Raw genomic sequence first — 23,459 nt, 5'->3', positions numbered from 1 at the left:
GTCTATGATCGTGGCAAAATGGAAGTAGTTTGGCCCTCTGACGTCATCAACATATTTTACTGAACGGTAGACTTTTATGCTATATTTGCTGTGTTGCGATCAACTTTGAAAATAACTCCATTAGTTGTATTTGTGATAAAACGGAGTACCTTTGAGTTGCACCAATATCTAACGTTACAAAATGTTCTTTTTAAGTACAGTATTTCCGGAAGTAGCGTTTCAATGTCTTGGCCAATCAGTACTCTGCCTTGTTTTAAACGTCTCAGCAGTAATCGTACAAACGATGTGAGGGAAAGACAGCAGACACAGCCACCTTCTGGTGAAATTTTTATCATTGTCGGGCTGACCTTAGATGTCGCGGACTGGGGCAAGAAGTAGTAACTTAACGAAGGATTTTGAGTTACTGTCGTGTTGTTTACGAACTAGCCAGTCGTGTGGCTAACTGGCTTAACACATTCATGGGAACCGAGGAGCGAGGTTAGTGGTTGTGCGTTACGTTAATGGAAGTCCAGTCATAACGTTAGTCTACGTAGCAGTGCTTAGCCAGTCTGACGGCTAACGTTAGCTATATCTTTGTACTTCTGGCACACATACTCGTCAGTATTCCTACCTCTGATGTGAAAGTTTCGATTATTTTTCTCAGTGCTATTAGCAGAGGCGATATGCATTGCTAGGTCAATTAAACAATGTTGTTCTTTAAATCTAGTCTGCTGATTTGATTCTGTTGCTAGCGCGGTGACCAAAACCGGCTTGCTATGCTAACGTTACTTAATAAAGCTAGTTAACGTTACTTTCCCTCGGCTGGCCAGTTAATGTTAACGTCAGCTATATTTAACAAGTCTAGTATGTTAATGTGCGTCTAATGTTTCTGTTTTCAATATGTTGCTCTGTTTGATGGTGAAAATAGTACAGTTGGCATATGTTTATAGCCTCTAACGTTAATGTGAAAGTTCATCTGTTGTTGGTGAGCTAGGCTAATAATCTAGTTAGCAAATTGGCTGTAATACGTTGCCTCTTTCGAAGGCTTTTGCTGGCGTGCCTAATGTTGTAACCTAACGTCTACTAAAGAAGAGGCGCCAGTAGCCATGGCCACTGGGTTAGCTGAGCGATTTAGTTTAATTTCCAGGCATTCATGTCAAATTTAGTAACGTTACAGAGTTGTATATCAGTTGTCGCATTTCTATTGACGGTCGTCAAGTGTACATTTGGGAAGTGGTGAGATTAACTTGATGTAAACAGACATAACTCAGTGCCCTGAACAAATATAACGTTAACATTTAGTAGCAAAAGCATAGTGTTTGTCATAATAAATAAGGCCAGACGCATAGTTTCCAAAATAACTAATTAGCATTAATGCAAATAATGTTCTGTGTGTCGGTAGCAGACATGGGTGTGCAAAAGTTAATGGTAGCTGTGCATACCAACACGCACATCTGATTTAGTTTGGCTGGAATGTTTGGCCAACTTCGTAAATATCTCCTACGTTTACTTGCTAGTTCGCTTGGCTGGCCAATGTTAGTAGTTGTGGCACAGACGAGGGCTAGCATTGCTAAAAATGGCTAGGTTGTTGGTGAAGTCAGTTAGCTCAAGGTTTGGCTCGTAACCCTAGAAACGGCATCAACTACTTTTTCAGGACACTCCGTCCCGCCATTGGCAGAATTGTTGGCGCTTGTGTCTGATAAGTCGCACAATCTACTTGTGGTTGCCCTGTATGTTGTTGGATGAATGCTGTAATGCTCTTTTAAGTAGACTATGAACCCGCCTACACAAATGACAGTGCACTTATTATTTGTTTTTGCATGCATATTATAGAGGTCGTTAATTGAATCTAAATAAATTATTTTATTCAACAGATTGGGTGGAAGTAGCCAATAATCTCCTCTATAAGTGCCACGTAAATTTGAAACTCCAAAGACTGACGGACTGTGACGCCAATGTTTTCGTCGCGCTGTATGAAGCCATCTTGAGCGACAAAGTTCCAGGTAAATCTTTGATTCCTTTGAGATTGGATCGCTGCACTTTGCTTTTCAGTACTGTTTTTGCAGCCATTTAAACAACAACCGCTTCCTGTGGAAAGAGTGTTTGTTTGATTGCACATTTGCACTTGGCGTAGACATGCCACACTCCAAGGCAGTCGCAGAATGTGAGGAATGTGACCAAGAAGGAATCAGACCTGTCAAAACAAGGCTCTCGTTGTGTAAAGCCTGAACAGGTGATAATTACACTGGGACCTGAACAAGACGAACTCAAAGCCAGTGTCGTAAAACAACTCCCCTTTCTTCGTCTGTTGTTTTGGCCTTCAGATTACATAGCTGTCCCAAGAAGCCAAGAAGATGACATCCACAACGTGCAGTCGGTAATCGACTCGCTGGCCTTGGACTACCTCCACATCAGCCTATCCCACATCACTGGTGAGAGAAACAGTCACCCAATTCCTCACACCCTATCACACGCTCACAGCCTATCTCTTGCTGCCTCTAAAATGACGATCAAGTGATCATGCATTGGGGTTTTCCCTGGTGGGGAAAAGCCTGGTGGTTGTGTGAAATCAGACGCTCCCTCCTCATAAGATGGGAACACAGGTCCTTTTGTGCCGCAAATTGTTCAGAGCGAGCTGTGACGAATCGCTTGTCAAATTGGCGTGCCAATTTGGCAGCAGGTAGCGGCCCAGTCTCTCTTGTTGTGTCTGGCCTTATTGAGCCTCCTTTTTGTGTGTGTGTGTGTGTGTGTGTATAGGTGAGAACGTTGTTCGAGGAGACGGGGAATCGGTGCGGAACTTGCTGGAAATCTTTGACGGGCTGCTGGAGTACCTGACAGAGCAGCTGAGCGAAGATGAGGAACTGCAAAATGGAGGTAACGGCTACTTCTCATTTTCATTTCCACTCCTCTTAAAGTTCACATGGGAGAGCAGTAGTAGCGGGCATTGGTAGTGTTGGTAGCTAAGGAGCTGGGCTGGCATGCAGTAGCCAGAAAGTTGTGGGTTCAATTCCCGGCTTCCACCATTATGCCCTTGAGCAAGGCACTTAACCCCGAGTTGCTCCGGGCACAATAGCCCTTGTAATGTAGTTGACATATGTTAGTCGTTTTGGATAGAAGCCTCTGCTAAATGAATACATGTAAACGAGTTTGTATACATGTAAATGACTTCATGATCATGTGGTCCGCTGTTAAATGGCTGACCCATATGAGTATAAGAGGACTTGGCATGTAACTGATGAAGGCCTGTGCCTCGTTTGCTTATCACACAAAGAGGCCACTCTTCTTACACGTCAGGCCTTGAGCCATCAGAAGGCTGCTGCTGCTATTGCTGCGGCTGCTGCTCAACACAAGGGCACAGGATGTCCATCAATTATCAATCCGTAGTCTGTGCGGCACTCGGGGAGAGGGAGAGTGAGCACGGGCCGCTGAGTTAGGGTGGGGGTTGGACGCTGCGCCCTCTACACAAGCGAGCCCTTCAGCTGGCGTGTCCTGGAGGGTGTCGTGCTCTGTTCCACGGAGCACGTGGGGGTAGAGCTTGTGTTGAGCGTGGTGGCTTAGAGGCACCCTCTGTGGCCTCTCTCTCCCCTGTTGGCAGAATGAGCTTCAGGACATGGCTGATCTTCACGTCTGAGATGGTATTGTCTCGCTGGTGGTGCTGTGCTTGAGTCCTAGGGAACAGATCCTCTCTCTCTCTCTCTCTCTGTCTCTCTCTCTGTCTCTCTGTTTTGGAGTGAGCTCATCAGCTCATTGCACATGGCACCATTTCTAAACATTGCTGACAGGACAGGATTTGCTGGCAGCCACTTGCCCATTCAGTGTCTTGATCAGCATTAAGCTTTATCCTCACACACCTCCTCCCTGCCTGGTCACTGTTTGAACTGCTGGCCAGCCAACGCTTGCATTTGCACTACAGACAAAGGTCATCACTGTCCTCCTCATCTCACTGAGGGTGCACATGGAACGCACTCTTCCAGGATTAGATAACTTTTCAAAGGCATAGTCAGGATGCCCACTCAGTGCTCCCTTCAGAGTGACGTTAGTTGGCCTGTTTGTGCAGATTGAATAGTACATGCTGTGTTGATGATTGATTATAGCAACTTGTAACAACATTGTGTTTTTTTTTTTTTTTTTTTTAAATTTTGGAGAGCTTTTCAAGGATTCCAAGAATTACTGTGTCGGCCATTTCTCATGTGCTGGTTGGATGTACAGTGTGTCCAGCTGTAGTTTTTTGCATTTCTGTCAGCTGTCTGTTTTGTTGGCTCTGCCTGTATAAGCGAGAGTGCTGCCAACGCTTGCCCTTGCGTCATTCCCCCTTATCATGTGGAGCCTGTGTGTGTGTGTGTGGACGATTACATCAGAGCTCTGGCTGGACAAGAGGCCGTGGAGGCGGCTCTGTCTTTTGTTGTTGTTGTTGTTGTTATTGTTGTTGTTGTTGTTTTGTGTTTTCAGTGAAAGTCTGAGTCATGTTTTCCCCTCTCTGTTCCCCTTCTAAGCAGCGCGGCAGCCCAATGGAGAGCTCCACAGGAAGGGTCCTCAGGCAGCGCGGGCAGGGGAGCGAGAGCACGAGGACATGTCCCAGGCCTCCAGTGCACAGTACGTGTGTGTGTGTGTGTGTGTGTGCTATTCTATCACAGACTTTCACTTTCTTCCCTTCACTTTGCTTTCACTATCGTTTTCTTGCCTGTTCTCTTTCTGCCCTTCTGTCTCTTGGCCTTGCCATTTTCTTGGCCCTTTCTCATGTATAGTCTATACACATCTTTCTTTCTTTCTTTCTTTCTTTTTTTCTCTCTGACTCACTCACATATACATTCCATCCCTCCCTCCCTCTCTCATGCTTCTCCCTCCCTCCCCCTCTCTCACATGCATCTCTCTCTCTCTCTCTCTCGTCCCCTCAGTGTGACCTTCCTCTCTCACACCAGTTGTTCCAAATGACTTCCTCCTCCCTGTCTCCCTCCTTTCCTGGCATTTGATCGGCCCGGCTTGTTGAGGAGGTGAAAGTGGCGCGCAGGGAGCCCTGTCAGGTGGGGGGGGGGGTTTCCTGCCGGGCAGCGCTAACGCTCGAGCCCCAAAGGGGCGCCCAGAGGAAGGGGCAGAGGGGCGGAGGAGGTCATGCAGCCTGGACAGACACGTATGGGCCATATGGCCTCCCTGCTATACAGACACGTATGGGCCATATGGCCTCCCTGCTATACAGTAAGACACGTATGGGCCATATGGCCTCCCTGCTATACAGTAAGACACGTATGAGCCATATGGCCTCCCTGCTATACAGTAAGGCGACGGTCAGGAACATGTATGGGCCATATGGCCTCCCTGCTAAGTGCTCTTGTTCAGCGACCGCTTTTTTGTGTTTTTGATAGAAATGTTAGAATAAGAAATAGGCCTGTCAGTTTGGTATTAAGCCACATGTTGGGCTGTGTTGCGACCTTTGCCCATCTGTAGATGCTTGGCTGCTGGCTTGAACTGACCAGTGGTTGTTGTCATCGTCGTGTGAGTCTGTGTGTGCCTGTCCTGTTTACACAATAGTGAGTCACAAGACTGTGTGTGTGTGTGTGTGTGTGTGGGGGGGGTTGGATGAGCTAACAGTTCTGCTCGGCCAAAGGGAGCGTCTCTCTGGAGTGGACTGCCTCTTGTTTTGAGTGCCTGTCGCGGGCTGGACACTTGTGTCACTCCCAAACGGCACACTCAGCGTGCCCGAGAAGCCCGCAGCTCCAGCGGTGCCCGTCTGTGGTCATAAAGCAATCAACATGTACTCGCTGGACAGAGGCTCCTCTCAGGGCAAGACCATGAGTCGGCAAATTGCACAACTGCCCGTGGCCTCTTAATGCACATGAAATCATGACTCGGGTTTTAAAGTATATACTGAATTCTTTTGTTAGCAAGCTGTTGGTATGTATACAAGTTTTTGAAAAGAAAAAAAAAATGAGTAGTACTTTTTTTAGTTGGCTGCTAAGCCAGTCCAATCAGATAGGAAGATTAACAGGACTTGGGAACAGATGAGCCTGACTGCCAGCTTCAGAACATGTCTTCAGTAGCGTGTGGTGGTTTGGAAACACAAGAGCTGTTGTCACTCAGGCTGACGAGTGGTGGAGAAGGAGAAGCGAAACCCAAACGCTCCTCTCCTCTCCTCTCCTCCTGCCTCTTCCATATGACACACTATCTCCACATCCCAGTGTGTGCGTTCTAAAGGCCTACTGGCTGACTGAGTTCATATTGTGTCATAGCTCACAAGGAGGAGGAAGCCCAAACATGTCTTGTGTGCTTTTTTTCAAAAGAACTGCACACCGCAGACGCATCAAAGGGGCCCCAGACGTGATTGGGCCGCCGCGATGACCACCATCGCCGGTGCCTCCGCGAGCCCAGCGAACGGAGCAGGCAGCATGCTTAGAATGCCAGGAGTGTGAGGTCATGAGCGGCGATATGGGTGCCCTTGCCAGTAACAATGTAGCCCGCTGAGCAAACACTGAACCAGCTGCTGCAGAGGGGATTGGATTGATTTGGGGGGGAGGGGGGGATTTTTTCATGATTATAATTGCTCTGTGTGTGTGTTCTTTGCAGGTCGGTCGTCCAGTCCAGCAAGCACTCGCTCCACTCTTGGAACGGGGATGAGTCAGAGTCCACCGCCGAACTCATCCGTCTAGGAGACTCGGCCCGCACGTTCACCAAGAAGGAAGGTCAGTCAGAGCTCCCGTTTACTCTCCAAACCCCAAAGCTCAGCAGGCCTCTGTGTAGCAGCAGGTCTCAGCGTAGCTGTGAGTGTGTGTGTGTGTGTGTGTGTGTGTCTGATTGGAGTTGAGGCCTCGCTCTCATCTTTGAGATCTCCGGAGGGTGGTAAGGAACACTGGCTTATTGGAAAACGCTCTCACGGGAGCGGAATTCCTGACCTGCCACCTTCCCACCCCTCCTCCTCCTCAAAGCCTTGTCACCTTCCGCGTAATGACAAATCCTGTTTTTCCGGTTTTCCCTGTAACCTTATTCCTCCCTCAACCCCTTTGGAATTGTTTTCGGAGAGCATAGATTACTGTGTGGTTATATTGTTCTCTCGTTCTCTCTCTCTCTCGCTCTCTCGCTCTCTCTCTCTCTCTTTCCATGGAAGCTTTATAAATATAAATATCACTATTAAGTCACCTTTTCCTCCATTCAAAATCCATCGTTTCCATGTGTTCCCACATGCTAAATATTCTCCGGGTGGCAGTTCCCACCGAATGCCCTTGCCCTCGCGGAAACTTGGGCAGAGCCCTTTTCCATTGCAACGGATGATTTGAGCAGATTTGTTGTCAACAGTTAATTTGATCACTTGGCTTATGAAACCGCAGTTTCCCTGCAGTCTCCCAAATTGCCCTGTTGAAGGTGCTGCAGTTTGATCATTGAGCCGTGTTTTTATATGAGGGAATCTAGTGGTTCACCTGGCCAAACAGTAATAGGGTATTGCTATTACCTGGGCTTAGAGAGAACTGTTAGAATAGTTTAAAAACGGAGAGAAATGTATTGCAATTTAAAGTCTAGTAAAGCCATATGTGTTATGAGTGACCTTGATGAACCCTTGGTGTTGTTGAATGTTATGCGGGTAAACTGGTAGAGCGAGTTTCTAACACCTGTTTTTGTTTTTGTTTTGGTTGTGCAGTAGTGCCTCCTGCACCCAGTGCCCCCTCTCAGGGTCCAGTTGCCCCCTCCGGTGCCCAGGCCGGCACTGCGGGCGCTCTTGTCACCAGCGCCGGTGGCAGCGGCAGCGTCGTCACGGGCACGCAGGCCACCTTACTCCGGGAGCCGCTGCGCTCGGCCATCCCACTCCAGCCACCCTTCCAGACCACCCCGCAGAGGGCCGCCGCCGCAGTCCCCCGGGCCCCATCACTCTCCCCGCGCTCCGCCACCCTCTCTCCGCCCAGCGGCTCGGCCAGCCTGAAGGGGCCGGAGCGGCGGCAGCCGGAGCCGGAGCCAGGTGTGGCTACCGGTCTACAGGTGAGCCCTGCACAGGTGGAGTGGAGCCTGCTGGATGTCTGTTCAGTGAAGTCGCTTTATTTGTCCTGAAGGACTGTAGCGTCTGAGTGCAACCTGTGAGTGCATGGAATCTTCTGCAACAGTGGTGTGAGTGGGAACACAAGGGCAAAACCATTGCGCCTAGGACACTTACAAGGACTTCTTGATAGGTTATCTGCTAGGAGACGAGAGGACGGAATGACGAATGTGTATTGAATCCAGTGTGAACAGTGTAATCGGGGTAAAGGCATGACATCAATACAAACACTGTATTACCTGATCCACCACTTGACTTCCTATTGCTGCTTGTTGTGAGTGAGTGAGTCAGTCATACTCATACTCAGAGTCAAGTCTTCACCTGTTGCCTTGAGCTTGAGGCTTGATACACTTATTCCTCTACTTTTTTTTTTTTTGGGTGTGGGGGTTGTTTTTGAATGGGGAGAACTTTTTTTCTCTCTCTCTTTCTCCTTCCCCGCTGACTGAGTCACTGGAAAAAAGGGGCGAGTGGAAAAGCGAGCCAGTGCTACGCGCGGCCCCGTCAGGATAAAAATAAATACCTCACGAGATCACGCAGCCACGCTCAGCCAGGCCCGAGAGGTGCATTCCACCGCCGCAAAGCTGCAGATCTCATCGTGTCTGTGTGTGTGTGTGTCTGTGTCTAGCACGACAAGTGCAGATTGCTCACATCACACACACATGCTAGTACTTAGCTTCACTTTTATGTGTATTTTGCAAGCAGGCTGACCTAAATTGCATGGTGGATTAGTCTAGACTATCTGAATACAATGTAATCAGCAAGGCCATCCGCTGAGCAGGCGATTGAAAGGGCCAGATCTTCTGCTGAACTCTGTACTTGACTAGATCTTAAAGCAGAATAGTCTCTCTGAATCCTCATCACTGCCCAGTTAATGTAAATATGTAGTTGCAGATAACTGTTATACGTACACACCATACATTAGTGAGGGAGAGAATGTTCTAGGGTGTTATTGGATAGTATTTAACAATGGAGGACCCGCTGTGGTGTTTTTGGCTCTGGACATATCAGCGCCTACTTGACCAGTGTGTGTGCTCATCATCACAGGGCAGCACTACTTGACCAGTGTGTGTGCTCATCATCACAGGGCAGCACTACTTGACCAGTGTGTGTGCTCATCATCACAGGGCAGCACTACTTGACCAGTGTGTGTGTGCTCATCATCACAGGGCAGCACTACTTGACCAGTGTGTGTGTGCTCATCATCACAGGGCAGCACTACTTGACCAGTGTGTGTGCTCATCATCACAGGGCAGCACTACTTGACCAGTGTGTGTGCTCATCATCACAGGGCAGCACTACTTGACCAGTGTATGTGCTCATCATCACAGGGCAGCACTACTTGAACAGTGTGTGTGCTCATCATCACAGGGCAGCACTACTTGACCAGTGTGTGTGTGCTCATCATCACAGGGCAGCACTACTTGACCAGTGTGTGTGCTCATCATCACAGGGCAGCACTACTTGACCAGTGTGTGTGCTCATCATCACAGGGCAGTAGGCACAGCTATGTGGTGGTTTCTCTTCCCCAGTCACTGGTGGCTTCATTGTTTCAGGGTGACACTCTCTGTAGAACAGCCGATGGATGAGTTTCACTGTTGCTTTCTTCCTCTTTGTGTGTGTGTTGTGTGTGTGTGTGTGTGTGTGTGTGTGTGTGTGTGTGTGTGTGTGTGTGTGTGTGTGTGTGTGTGTGTGTGTGTGTGTGTGTGTGTGTGTGTGTGTGTGTGTGTGTGTGTGTGTGTGTGTGTGTGTGTGTGTGCACTGTTTCAGTCTGGTCCTATGAACAGATAAAGGTTACGTTTCTGGGCAGCGCTCTTCCTGCTGTGGCTGATTGTGTCAGCAGCCGACGCAGGTCAGTACTCTAACACTTCCCTCTGCTTTGCATGGTGATTTGACTCTCTCTGTCTCTCTCTAGAATGGTCATTCTCTGAGGCCCACCAGTGACTGTCTGCGCTCTGGTCACCTCCTGTCCCCGTCATCACCCCACTCTCCTGGTACGTATGAACCTTATGCTCAAACAGACTTGCCAACCACACATTTTCACATCAAAGAACAGCGATAAGTTTTTACGTAAAACTACGCAAAAATGAGCAAACATGCAACTTCTCCGGAAAGCTCTCTGGAGCGAGCATGTGAATTAGAATCTCTCCTGATCTATTTCATGTGAGGGTGAGCGAAAGAGAGAAAGTGACCGTGATGGTGACGATGACGGAGCATCGTGATTGGCCTCTTTTTGTGCTAGTTTTTCTTCGGCCAACGGTGGGTTAAATGAAAGACTTGATGAGGTGAGCTTGTGTTCACTCGCAAATTTGCGTTCCCCCAGCTGCTGTTTTGCGAAACTAAAAATCTCCAATGAGTCTTGGAAAGTTATTACTTGTTCATCACTTATTTCAGTTAGCATTATATTTTCCATGTGTCGCTGATGGTTAACGTTTTCATAACTAAAAGGCGCTCAGGGAGCACAGATATTTCCAAGGCCAAATGTAGCCATTTACAACAAGTCTGAAAGTGGACCTAGGCTAAATATTTTGAGCTGCTCAGTGAGGAGTGTTTATGTAGTTTTTTCTTTGTAGAATATACTTTAGATAATTTCTTCTTGATTATTATCGTGAAAACAAGGGAGACCAAATATTAGGCTTTCAGACGGAGATTGCGCAGGGCACAGCCCTATGTTTCCAAAATCATTTTGATGCAACATGACGAACAGCATTTCTGCTATTGTCTGAGTGGCATTCTCTATTATTTTATTTTGGAATTACCAAAATACGCAGTAAGACTAGATTTTTTTTTTAGTTCATCAACATTTTTGTACACTGAATTTGAATCTTAACAGATATGTATTTTTTTTATAATACCAATAAATAATCTAGTGGAATCGTTTGTCATCTGACCTTCGTATGAGTGATTAGGTTGCAGAGTTATATTTGAGAGATGAATCATGGAGAAACATTAAGATCACTACAAATTGTATCTTTTTTTTTTGATGGTCCTTGTCAATTGTTTACAGTCAGCCGTCTGCTGCTGTGTCTGGCCCACGGAAACCTCCTCCTGGGGACGGAGCCTTTGTGATTCTCTCTGGAACTCCAGAAATTGGCCTCTCTCTGGAACTCCAGAAATTGGCCTCCCGCTCGGCCTCCTCTTTCCTGTCTCCAACCTCTGGCCTCAAGACTCTGTCTTTCAGTCCTTTTGAAGCTAAACATAATGGGGGAATAATTTATTAAAATTCAATGCTGAACCATTTTGATGTTTTAAATGTGAGCATACTTTTTATGTAGCCCACTTATTGTTCCAAACTCAAGTCGGTTCTGGTGATGCAAGGCTACTTCTTACACTCAATAAGAGCAGATGTCTTCTACTCACCCAGAGTCGAGTCCACTTTATCTAGGAGACTGTCGAGCACAGCTTTCACATCGTCATCCCTCTGTTCATTTCTCTCACAGTCTTCCAACTCTTTGTCCAAGAATACATCCAAGGTCATGAAGAACATTTAGGATGTCTTCTGGGATCTCCATGGGCAGAGTTAGTCCTTCTGCCCTCTCCCAAGCCCTCTTGCCCAGGCCAGTTCTGCCGTCTTTGACCCGCTTCAGCTCCTTTATTAGGAGGTTTTGGAGTTCCTTTTTGGTCTTTTTTTTTTTTTTTTTTTTTTTTTTTTTTCATCCATGTTTTGTCCATGTCCATCAACGTTAACCCCCAAAGCCTCCAGCTCTCTCTTCAGTTCCTCCAGTCTGTATTTTTTCACGCGCTTCTTAATGGCTCTACCTGAACTGTGCCCATCCTGCCGTGCTGCTAGGCAGCAGGCTAAGAACCAGCAGAACCACATTAAACAGATCACCAGAAATCAAAGTCCAAAAATCAATTTATCAACAAATCTGAAACCAGCCAACTTCTACACAAACTCAAGAAAGAGTGAACAAAAGTTCCAGTTTACCCTGTGCTATGTGTGTCTATGACATTCTGATGTTGCCTAGCCACCTTTGTGATCCTAAACGGAATGGTATGATACAAGACTATTGTTACCAGTTAAATGCATCATTCAATGGAATCTTTGTGAAAGGTGGTAAATAATAACAAAAAAAGTTATTTTCAGTTGCACGCTCAGCTTAAATTTAGATATTTAATAAGAGTCAACTATTCATTTTTTTTTGATAGTGTATATACATATTTATATGTTGCGCTGATATTTGGCTGCACACATCTAGACCAAGATGAGCTGAAAAAGTTGTACTCAAAATATCTGTTCTGGATTGGCAGGACTGCCTCAGCCACATCATCACTGGGTGCCAGATGCATGTCAGCCTTTGGCAGCTCAGCTATTGATTGTGCCATTATGTGCAATAGTAGTGTAATGTGCCCATGACTTAGATAATCATCTGTGAATGTCTGACTGCTGTAATCACTCTCACAGTATTTCATTCTCATATAAACATAAAGTAAAGTACTCAAGTAGAGCGGGTAGCTCAGTTGTCTAAGGGGATAGGCTGCTTATCGTAAGATCAGTGGTTAGAGTCCCAGATGATAACTTGATGTTGCATGTCTGCACATCTGCATTGTCTCAGTCCACCCAGCTGTAAAAATGGGGAGCAGCTTCTGCTGGGAGTCACCTGTGTCACCTGTCCCGTCCAGGGGGAGTCTACGGCTCTCGTCTGCTTAGCCGCCACGGAAACCGGACGTAAAAAAGCCGGCCAAATTGGCCTCCGTGGTTCCATGGATAAACTATACTAGGATATACTCAATGGACTAAATGACAACTGCTGTTGCTTGCTGTCTGATTACTGATTGTAGTTTCCCAATGAGCCAGGAAGCTGTAGAGACCAGCTTTTGTTTTATGCTTTGGGTGGGTGTTCGGTGTGTTGTTTGTGAGCTAATCCTAACTTGTGCGCCCTTTGTGTTGTCTTGATGTGCAGTGACCAGTGAGAGGTCTTCGTCCAGTCAGAGGAAAGCCAGTGGAGAGAGCAGACACCAGCCAGAGGTAAGCCTGTCCCTGACCCCTATCAATACACCACAGATCCCAACCTCATACATCCTCTATACCCGGGCAGGTGTCCACGGGACAGACCGGGCCTTCCGTCCAAACGTCTATCAGACAAAACATATCTCTTACCAGTAAAACAAACTACTTTTGTTCCGACATGTACACGTGCCTGAAGGTTTCAGACAGAGATTTCGGTATAAAACCACTCTCTCTCTCTCTCTTCTCTCTTCACTGCACTCTTTAAGAATGACCTCATGTCATCAGGTCATCGAGCCGAGTGCTTGCGGTGTCCAGCTGGACTCCTCGCCCACGATTATGCAATTATTACCAGCGCGCTCTGTAATGCCGGCCTATAAATATCTTGTGGAGAGTGGCGAGAACACCCAAACGTATCCTGTTTTGTTTTCCAGTGCTCCTCGGCCAGGGAAATGTGCACATTGTCAGCTGTAGGCATGGCAAGAGCAGCCGCGTTTGAGCACTTTTTCCTGGCGCCGGCATCATAGTTCATACATTTTTACATCCTCACTCCTTGTGTCCTGTGCCAGTGTGAAAGGACTCGTAGTAACATCTGAACAGGCCAAAAAAGCAAAGCAAGTTCTTAATGAAATGGGGATTGTGCGTGGGTGTTTTAGCGCGACGTGTTTAGATGGAATTCTTGTGGTTCTGTTTAGCTTCACTTAGCGTCCATTCAGTTGATAAACTCGTTTCACTGTGCGTCCAGCATGTCAGTCATGTTTATCGGCGTGTTTTTGTTTTTATATGAGCCTCCTTAGCTACTTAACAAGATCTAGCAGCAGGACTAGTGATGAAGTGTGCCTTTGGTTTACGCTGAAGAGGCCCCAGGTTAAAAATACCCAGCCATGTCTTCGGCCCCTTTGCACCGAGGCTCAGATTGCAAGCTGCATGCCACGGCTACCGGAGAATTAACTCCCTTGAGGTGATGAGTCCGGTTCTGCACGCAGAGGAAAAAATGAGCCCCTTAGAACTGTTCTCCTATGGTTCAAGGGAAGATCTAAAGGTTTGGCATGGAACCTTTTTAACAGGCAAATGACCCTTGACAAGAGCTGGGACTCCTCCCATACGTCATCTCCATACGGGGAAAAAAGGTCCAAGTCTGTCGGTCCGTGCTCCAACCACACTTGATTTGAAATGGGTCAATGAGATGCTGATTAGCGGAGCTCACAGGATCTAGATCATCAGGAGCGATGGTGGAGGAGCAGGGGATGGGGGAGAACTCCCAGGCAAGATTGAGCACCACTGGCCTAGAGGGCTCTGCCAAAGTCTGTTTTAGTCAAGTCCCTCCGCTCGGCGGCCATATTGCAACGCATTTTTGGGCACTTATTGGGCATCTATTTGGGGCAGAACTGGGAAGGCGTGTGCAAGGCTTCAAGACGCCAACCTCGCCCCAGCTGCGAGATCTCAACACATGATTGGCACGATGTATTCACATGTCAACCTATGGCGGCGGTCAACTTATGCTTAGCGGTTTGTGAGGCTATTGCATCTCCACGGTTCATCTCTCTCTTGACCCTTTGTGACCGCTCTGCCTGCAGAGGACGGCAACGACGGGGCCCAGGCGAGTGCTCTTCCGCACGCAGCCCGAGGTGCTGCTGATGTCCCTGCGCGAGGAGCTGGAGGGAGGCGCCCTGCACAACGGCCACCCCGAGGAGCTGCGTGTCAACGGGGAGACGCAGGAGGAGGAGCTCCTGCAGCTGAGCTCCAGCTCCAGGAGGTAAGCGCAGGGGAGCATTGTACCTTTAGGGCTTGGCAAGACAACTGTATTTGACAACTGCAGAAATGAGTGTGTGTGTGTGTGGGGAACCCTAGCCCGTGTGTGTGGAACCCTAGCCAAAGTGTGTGTGTAGAACCCTGGCCCAAGTGTGTGTGTGTGTGTGTGTGTGTGTGTGTGTGTGTGTGTGTGTGTGGAACCCTAGCCCAAGTGCGTGTGTGTGTGTGTGTGTGTAATGCTATCAAAGAGGAGGAGTGTAATGTATGGGACTATTCAGGTCCTCTAGTATTATGTGGACTGTGATTGGTCACTATGGATCTTCCTGACGCGGCTCCTTCTCTGTCTTCGCTCTGGTCAGTGAGCGTGCGAGCGTGTCGGAGGCCGGCAGGTCCCCCGGCCAGAAGGAGCCGCTGTCCAGCCGCAGCCGGCGCAACAGGAAGGCGGAGCAGGAGCTGCATGACATGTCGGAGAAGCTGTCGCGGCGGCTGGAGGAGCTGGACCAGATGCTGAAGCGTGCACTGGGCGAGAGTGGCGAGGAGGACCAGCAGTCCCACCACAGCGACAGCGTCATGGAGCGCAGGAGGCCGGCCAGAGACGCAGGTAACGCACGCCCTCATGGAGCAGCTGGACACATGGCCCACAGGCCCACAGCGCTGGACACAAGTCAACCTGGGAGTATCGAGATAAAAACGCTTTTTTTCCCTAAAGTCTGCCGGTTGGCTGCCGTCATACAAAATGATCGAAAACTAAACTAAAACAGCGAGAAGAAGGATGTTTTCAGGATTCACGGTAGACGGTAGACTATTTCATTGCTCTGATTGGTTAGGTCTATCCAATTGAGTGCAGAGGCATTTCTGCCCCTGTATAGGTGGAAATGCGCCCCACAATCACGTCCCAATCAGGCCATATCAGACTCCCATTCTGACCAGAGTATGGCTACGTCAGGCTGGGCATAGGTCATTCTGAAACCAGCATATGATGTGCACTCTCACAAGCAAACTTCATGCTCCTCTCTTGTCCTGTCCTTCCTCTTCCTCTTCCTCTCCTCTTCCTCCCTCTCTGGCCCTCCCCTGCCCTGTGCTCAGACGTGCCCCTGACTAACGGGGTGACGCGCTCCCTCTCGCCCTCCCCTCCGCCCCTCGCGCGCCGCCCGCTGCACACCCAGCTGGACGAGGCCACCGCCACCACCGCCGGACATGACTCTGCACACCACATGGCCCGCACCCGCCGGAGGGAGCTCCGCCAGCTACACAGCCAGAGACGACGGGGACAGGTCAGTACAGATGCGCGCACACACACACACACACACACACACACACACACACACACACACACACACACACACACACACACACACACACGCACACACACACACACGCGCGCGCGCACACATTCCAGAGTGGCACTGACTCCGTAATGGCTAGTAGCTATGGGTCACTTTGATCTTTCATTAGATCTCATGTCTCTAGTACAGTAACTCCTGGCATAGATCTAAACTTTTGGACAGCCTGACCCAAATTAATGCTGACTGATGTCAGACACGGTCAAAAAATGTCCTTGTTGACATCATGACCCAGTTTACTGTTTTTTTAATTTGGTCAGGTCCTTGGTCCCAGGTCAGTTTTTGGAGGCCGTCTTTATTTATTCCCAACCTGCTGTACACATGCCATATAGCCTTGACCTGCTGGCCGCCATTAGCGGCGCTAGTGACCTGTGGCCGCAGGTGATGAGTGGCACAGGACTGAACAGGTTGCATTGTAGGAAAGGGAGGGAGGTCAAGCGCAGGGCCAAGATGGCGTCTGCTGACGCCAGTTTCTCTGTGCAGATGGTGGGCACAGCCTACGAGGAGGAGCTGAAGAGGTACGCAGACGAGGAGCGGGCGGACATGGCCAAGGAGAGATTACGAATCCAAGAAACGGTGAGAGAAACAGACAAAAATGACCCTTCCCATAGAAACCCTTTTAAAAGGCATACTATAGAGAGACAAAAATGACCCTTCCCATAGAAACCCTTTTAAAAGGCATACGATACTAATATAGGGTGCTGGTCATCTGCAGTGGGAATTAACCCTGACTGCAAAAATGATTGCAAGCCTAACTGTATTTGTTTACAATTGCCATTTAAAGAGCTTGCATACTGTTTACATGCACTTAAATTGCTTCATCATCACTATTAAACCTATAATAATGATTGCAAGCCTGTAGTCCTGTAAAACAAACCGTATTTGTTTAAGATCAGCTATTTGTAGTGCTTGCCTTGCATACAGTTTACATGCACATAAAGGCTTCATCATCACAAGGAGAAGCTGTGAACAGGCGGCTTTGATGTCAGTTGTCAGCCATAACTCCCACAGTCCAAAGTAAGTGAGAAGTGACCAGTATGTTCTAGTGCGTTTCTGCCCAATGGAGCAGACCGAGTGCTCTAGCCAAAAGCCCCTGAGTCACCTGCTGACAGTGGAGGTGCTCATAAAACACAGGCTTGTCACCAGCCGTTTGGGCCTCACGGACACTTTGACTTGAGGCCAGAGAAGGCTGGGATTGAATTGGACATGGTCCAGTGGGCCGTGGGCCACTCTACCCACTCTAGAGAGAGAGTGTGTGTGTGTGTGTGTGTGTGATGGTTCTCTGTCTTTGTGCACACAGGAGCAGGAGTACAGGGAGGCTCTGAGGAAAGAGACGCCTCGCAGCCCCAAGTCAGCGGAGGCCGGAAGCCCCAAGACCTCCGGATCGCCAAGCTCGTCTCGCACCAAACACGCATCATCCGGCCACAAGCAGGCACAGCTTCGCAAAGCCACACCCAGTAAGACCCCTCTGTTCCTGACCACACGTGACGCAGCACTTCAGTAATGTCTGCTTGTGATGTGGAATGTGTTGGATTAGATGGCATCCATTACACTGCTTCAGCTCGCCCAGTGCTTGTGTTTTCTCACTTCCCTTTTCTCTTCCATCCATCCATCCATCCTACCCTCTTTTCTTTCTTTCTATCTTTCTTTCTATCTCTCCGTCTTCTCTTCTTTTTACTCCCCCTCTCTTTCTCTCCTTTACTCCATTTCTTTCTTTCTTTCTTTCTCTCTCTCTTTCTTTCTTTCTTTCTTTCTTTCTTTCTTTCTCTCTTTCTTTCTTTCTTTCTTTCTTTCTTTCTCTCTTTCTCTCTTTCTCTCTCTCTCTCCTCCCCCTCTAGTGAAGCTGAAGGAGAATGACCTGCTGCCCACCCTGCTGGAGGAGTTCCCTGGTCTGCAGGTGTCCCCTCACACCCTGGGCCACATGTGGAAGCAGCAGCTGCGGCAGGTGGACCACCTCAACGCTTCCGAAAACCAGCGCAGCCACTTCAAACTGGCCAACCAGGTGAGCACAGCAACACACACACACACACACACACACACACACACACACACACACACACACACACACACACACACAGGGAGGGAGGGAGAGAGAGAGACACACACACACACACACAGAGGGAGAGCGGGAGAGAGACACACACACACACACACAGAGGGAGAGCGAGACACACACACACACACACGGCTGTGATTGGGCTCAGTGCCCTGGGGCAGAGGAGTCTAGCCGAGAGATTGTAAACGGGAGGGAGCCTACTGTGTGTTGGGGGTTCCATCAACTAGAGAACCATTAGAACAACTAGGCGGATAACCATGTAAAGATGGAACACCTGCTGCCAATAGCTAACACGGCCAATCATGTTAGGGCTAGCACTGTACTGGTACATAACTGTTGAAAACTCGTCAACTAGTTAAAAAACAAACATTAGACGTGAAACTCCGTGTGTGTGTGTGTGTGTGTATGATGGAATCTGTGTGTCTCTTCTTGTCTTAGGTGGAGGATGCAAAGAAGAGGCATGACATGCTAGTGGAGATCATTCGCAAAGAGCAGGAACACAACCGCCGACTGGTGAGTGAACAACACCTGTGCTCTCTCACTGTAAGTGGCCGCTGCCGTAGAGACCTAACTGACCTGTCCAATCGTCCGCCCAATGGCAGAAGGACCAGAGGGAGCGCGTGCAGCAGCAGAAGTCGACGCAGAACAAGCTCCGCGAGCAGCGGCAGCAGATCGCCCGTGCCAAGAAGTACTACGGAGACTACCACCTGCAGCTGCGCTCGCGCCTGGCCCGGGCACGCACGCGTGAGGAGAGGGTCAGTACACTCACACTCACTCTCTCACGCACGCACGCACGCACACGCACACGCACACGCACACGCACACGCACACGCACACGCACACAATCACACACACGCACAATCACACACGCACAATCACACTCTCTCTCTCATACACACTCACTCACTCTCTCTCTCATACACACTCACTCACACTCTCTCTCTCACACTCTCTCTCTCACACACTCACTCACACACACACACACACAAACAAACAAACAAACACAAACAAACAACACACACACACACTGCCCAGCAGGCATATGTCTCCCTCCCCATTACAGTGACCTTTTCAGACCTTACAGTGTTTGAATGCAGTGGGGACTGGATGGCAAAATAGGATCATGCTGTTCAATGTTTGACGTATTAAACCACAACCTGCATGACGACGGGTCTTGTACACATCAATACTATAAACATTCACGTCAGTAAGACCTTCCACTCACCTGCATATCCAGGTTTTTGCTTTAACGTTACTCATCACAAATTGTTCCTGTGCCACTACAGGATCTGATGTTGTACTGGCCACGTTCCTCCTCCATGTCTAGTGTGCTTTCCAGCCCTGAGTGGTTAGCGTAGCGTAGCTGACCCCCGCCCTGTCCCCTCCTGTCCTCTCCCCCCGCCCCCCCAGCTCTTTAAGCAGATCTTCCAGGAGGGCGTTGAGCTGCAGAAGGCTCGGCTGAGGGAAGAGCGCGCCTACGCCAAGGAGCAGCGGCAGGAGCACCAGCGCCGACATCGCACTGAGCTGGAGGCCATGGAGAACTACTACAAGGACCAGGTGCGCTCGCTCGCTTTCACTCACACATAACTGTATGGACCTTTCTTACAGCAGCCATTTTGGCACAAAATAGTAAGGCAAGTATGGGTGTTATTAATTATAGTAAAGACATCTCTGTTTAGTTTAAGTGTAGCAGAATGAGAACCTTAATTACTGTCCTTTGTAACACCTGGGCCTGTCATACACTTCATGTCAACGTAGAACCTAGAACGTGGAGTAGAACCCACAGTATCTCTCCAGAGATGAGATGGTACGTGTTAGAAGGAATTGGTGATTGTCTTAGTCTCTCCAGAGACATGAGAGCATGATCCCAGATTTGCAGGTGAAGTGTTTTGGTATAGTGCTACCAATCCAGTCTTTAGGAAAAACATCTCCATGTGCAGCTGAAGAGTTGCCCATTTTTTGTGTGTGTGTGAGAATTTGATCTGGTCTCACTTAAGTGGAGGGTGATTTTTGGAAATGGTGAGTGATCTTAGGAAGTTGTTAACTTTTCCTGTGTGCAATGTTCCTGTCGGAAAAGTTAGCGAGGGCTGGAGGCCAGGGCAGGCACCACTTAATTTGTGGTGTTGAGCGCATTCTCATGTTTTTCCGCCTAGTCTACTTCCAAATCCCTCAAGGAAATTGTATAGGATTTAGGCTGACGGCATATGGTCATATAGAAGGCTGTTAGGAAAATGAGTTGATATGCTATTATGTCTTTAGTGATGGTGGTAGTCATGTGACATGAGCAGAGGATGGCAACATTGACCTCACTTGTGCCCATCGTCTGATTGTACTTCCTGGTCTCTTGACCTCACTTGTGCCCATTTTCTGATTGTCTGATTGTACTTCCTGGTCTCTTCCAGATGTCGTTGCTGGCTGAAACCCTCGCTCAAGAACGGCAGGATATCCAGGTGCGCAAGAAGGCCCAGGAGAAGGTGAGGTTCTAGTCCAGGCTCCTCGGTTCCTCAGTAGGTTCCAGTCTGTACCGGTTCTAAAATCTGATTCAGCGGCCGTGCCGACTACAGTACACGCTCTAGATGACAAGGTGCTGCTGCATTATGTATGAGCGGTAACAGCAGATCTGATGTTGCGAGAGGGAACCGCGGCGCCCCCACTAGCCACAGCGCGCTGTAAATGTTTAATGCAGCACAGCCGCCATCCATCTGGGACACAGGTAATGGAGTCCGCCGGGACCGCGTGCTGTGGGGACTGGGGCTGCATCTGTAGCGGCTCCACAGAGGCCACAACCCTGGCGTCCCAGAGAAGACTAGTTATTGTCCATCACACACACACACAGGCTACAGCACTGAGTGTAATGGCCATGTGAATATTTAATCCAGGACAAAAGGGTGCTCCTGGTCCTGTTCTATAGAATAGGAACCATTCCGAAAGACATTTTTGAGTCCATTTTGTGCCCAAACAGACTCTCTTGTGTCCAATAGTGAGCGTGTGTGTTAATTGTGTGTCTGGTTGGGCAGGCCCTGCACAAGCTGAAGAGGGAGCTACGCAACAAGATGGAGCGCGAGATCGGCGAGCTGCAGCGCATCATCATCCAGAACGACGAGGACGACTACTTCCGCGACCTGGAGGCGGAGCGACTGCGCAGCCGCCTGCAGATGGCCTCCTTCCAGTACAACACCAGCTGCCTGCACTGACCTCAGATCAGATCAGCTGATCAGGACTGATCAGAGCAAGACTCCGGCTCCTCACGGTTGATTGTAATGCATTGGACCTTGGGATGTGTGTGTATGGGTGTGTGTGGACGGTGTTGTCACTGGATCTGCATGGTACAGATAGGATGGTGGGCCTTGGGGTGTATTAAGGCTGAAGCAGGCTCCACACACTCGTACGCACGCACACACACACCCTTTCCCTCATATACACACGTCTGCTGCTAACTCTGCTAACGTCACCTTTTCCTTGACTCTTCCAACAGTTGTCCAGCATTAACTGAAACCTTTTTATTTTATTTATTGTGCTGTTGTTTTTAAAAACAATTGTGATCTTTTAAAAGAAAAAAAGGATTAGTCTGCATTTTGTACCGGTGTTGTCTTGTGTGGTGGGGATGATTTAGCGTGCATGTGAACCTGTCTTCCTCAGGACACCGGAACACTGAGCGATGCAACACGAATAATGTGTCACTAAAACAAATAATTATTTAATTTTATTCATGCCTTTAAAAAAAACAGACAAAAAAAACAAAACGATATGCTGGATTGTTTTTCTCTCGTGTCTTGAACACTGTTGAATTATTCTGTAATGAATGAATGATTGAATGAACGGATTTTATTTATGAAACTGGTGTGGTGCAGTCTCTTGCCATAATGTGTGTGCGTGGTTATTTTCAACCATTAGGGGGCGCAGTGCAGAAGGAGTTTAGCGTCAGTATTGAGTGCAGTAGAACATGACTGGGCCATAAGTGAGGATGCTATTTGAAACCCAAGCTTAAGTGAAGACCTGTCGAGCTCATACTGAGTAGTTAGTGATTTTAATGAGTAGGCACTGAACAAAAATTAGCTTATGGAATATTGTATGGCAGGAGCAGTTTATCATTAATGTAGACTATTGCTGTATGTGTGATCCAGGTATTCAACACCCAAGTTTATCTACTAAGCCGAAAAAGAATAAATAAATAAGCCCATGATGTGAAATCAATCATAACTAAGATGACTGTGACCAACACAAAAGCCCATGGTCATGGAAAACTTGAAAAGGCATGGAATTGTAAAAACAAATTTTCCAGAACAGTAGAGATCATGGAATCAGGTAAATTCATTGACGGTTTTGTCATTTTGTGCTACTAGGGCTGTAGGTAGGAGATAGGGCAGCCCACATGTTGTATGTGTTCATCACAGAATTCAATCGCCTCACATAGATATAGCATGGGGGTAATAACCATGTAAGAAACATACGTTGGGTGGAAAGAAAGTACATTTTTATCATTGAAGTCACATTTCATAATTAGCCTCGAACTGTGGTGTTAAGCAGGCCTACACCATGTTTGTATACTTGTTGGCCATGAGCGGTCATGAAAATTTCATTCAAGGTCATTGAAGTAATTTGACGGTTTTGAAATTGTGTCAGTGAAAATGGGTGGTAACACTGCTAAATACTTTAATAATAATTATAAATTATGAACCGAAGATGCTTTAGGCCTACTTACTCTTCCAAATCTTCCCAGAACAGAAATGTGAGGTCACCATTGTGTTCGCAGTGTTGTAGAGCACTAAAGCCTACACATTTACCTTTTCCAGTAAATGTGGTCAATGGCACCTCTCACATCCTGGCCATTTATGTGTTTTTAGTAAATACATTAAAATGGTCAGACTCAAAGAATCAGGAGGACATGTTTCCCCAGAATTCCTCCAGAGTCAGGCCCACACCATGACGTCCAGAGACATTTTTATTTCTCTGGTTGAAGTCCTATTTCCAGTCACAGCCTTTTTTTAACTGGAACCAGTCTTCTTAATGTCCTCCTCAAACCCCCTATCTGAAATCAATCCACATTTTTACCTCACAAATGATCTAAGGGCAGACCCACAAAGCAGACCACAGTCCCCCTCGTGTCTGTATTTAACATAGTTGTATTTGGTAAGGCACTTGCCTCTTACATAACTTAGGAATGTGGACAAACTGAGTCATCGCTCACTGGCAGCTGAAGAAAAACGTGAGTCAGGTATTTCTGTCCTGGGGAGACATTGAGAAGTTATTAATGCAAATCAAAACATCCCAAGTCCGTCGTCTAGAATCGCAGCAGCAGACCTACTGCACTATAGCTTGAAGCCTATATGGCTTTGTTCACATCACTTCATCTTAGAAAGGCTCATTCAA

The 23,459-nt window shown here is 48.0% G+C and overlaps 1 protein-coding gene and 1 long non-coding RNA gene across 3 annotated transcripts; one reads left to right on the top strand and one right to left on the bottom strand.

Annotated features, from left to right (window-relative positions):
* Nucleotides 1–240: 240 nt before the first annotated feature.
* LOC125297218 (centrosomal protein of 95 kDa-like) lies at nucleotides 241–21,926 on the top strand. 2 transcript variants are annotated; one of them, XM_048247419.1, is made up of 20 exons: nucleotides 241–477; nucleotides 1,854–1,982; nucleotides 2,304–2,411; nucleotides 2,737–2,853; nucleotides 4,473–4,572; nucleotides 6,538–6,653; nucleotides 7,604–7,938; nucleotides 9,906–9,984; nucleotides 12,895–12,959; nucleotides 14,516–14,694; nucleotides 15,050–15,291; nucleotides 15,777–15,964; nucleotides 16,517–16,609; nucleotides 17,334–17,490; nucleotides 17,872–18,035; nucleotides 18,528–18,602; nucleotides 18,692–18,844; nucleotides 19,500–19,646; nucleotides 20,492–20,563; nucleotides 21,107–21,926. In XM_048247419.1, the coding sequence occupies exons 1-20, from the start codon at nucleotides 459–461 to the stop codon at nucleotides 21,281–21,283; spliced, it is 2,715 nt and encodes a 904-aa protein (XP_048103376.1). In that variant the 5' UTR covers nucleotides 241–458; the 3' UTR covers nucleotides 21,284–21,926. The 2 variants fall into 2 exon arrangements, with proteins under 2 accessions (XP_048103376.1, XP_048103377.1); XM_048247420.1 differs by having other exon boundaries at nucleotides 242–477; nucleotides 4,476–4,572.
* LOC125297221 lies at nucleotides 10,940–11,781 on the bottom strand. The gene is made up of 2 exons (XR_007193986.1): nucleotides 11,351–11,781; nucleotides 10,940–11,182 (listed from the first exon to the last, which is right to left on the bottom strand). It is a non-coding gene; the product is annotated as an uncharacterized LOC125297221 (long non-coding RNA).
* Nucleotides 21,927–23,459: the final 1,533 nt, after the last annotated feature.

This window comes from Alosa alosa, chromosome 7, assembly GCF_017589495.1.
Source record: "Alosa alosa isolate M-15738 ecotype Scorff River chromosome 7, AALO_Geno_1.1, whole genome shotgun sequence".
Taxonomy (NCBI): Eukaryota; Metazoa; Chordata; class Actinopteri; order Clupeiformes; family Clupeidae; genus Alosa; species Alosa alosa.
This window is presented reverse-complemented; position numbering and strand designations above follow the sequence as displayed.

What these genes read in the sequence shown, in the direction of transcription:
- LOC125297218 (XM_048247419.1), top strand. An exon ending in CTTGAGCGACAAAGTTCCAG is followed by an intron (nt 1,983 to 2,303) that starts GTAAATCTTTGA and finishes TTTGGCCTTCAG; the next exon opens with ATTACATAGCTGTCCCAAGA. An exon ending in GAGGCCGGCCAGAGACGCAG is followed by an intron (nt 15,292 to 15,776) that starts GTAACGCACGCC and finishes CCCTGTGCTCAG; the next exon opens with ACGTGCCCCTGACTAACGGG.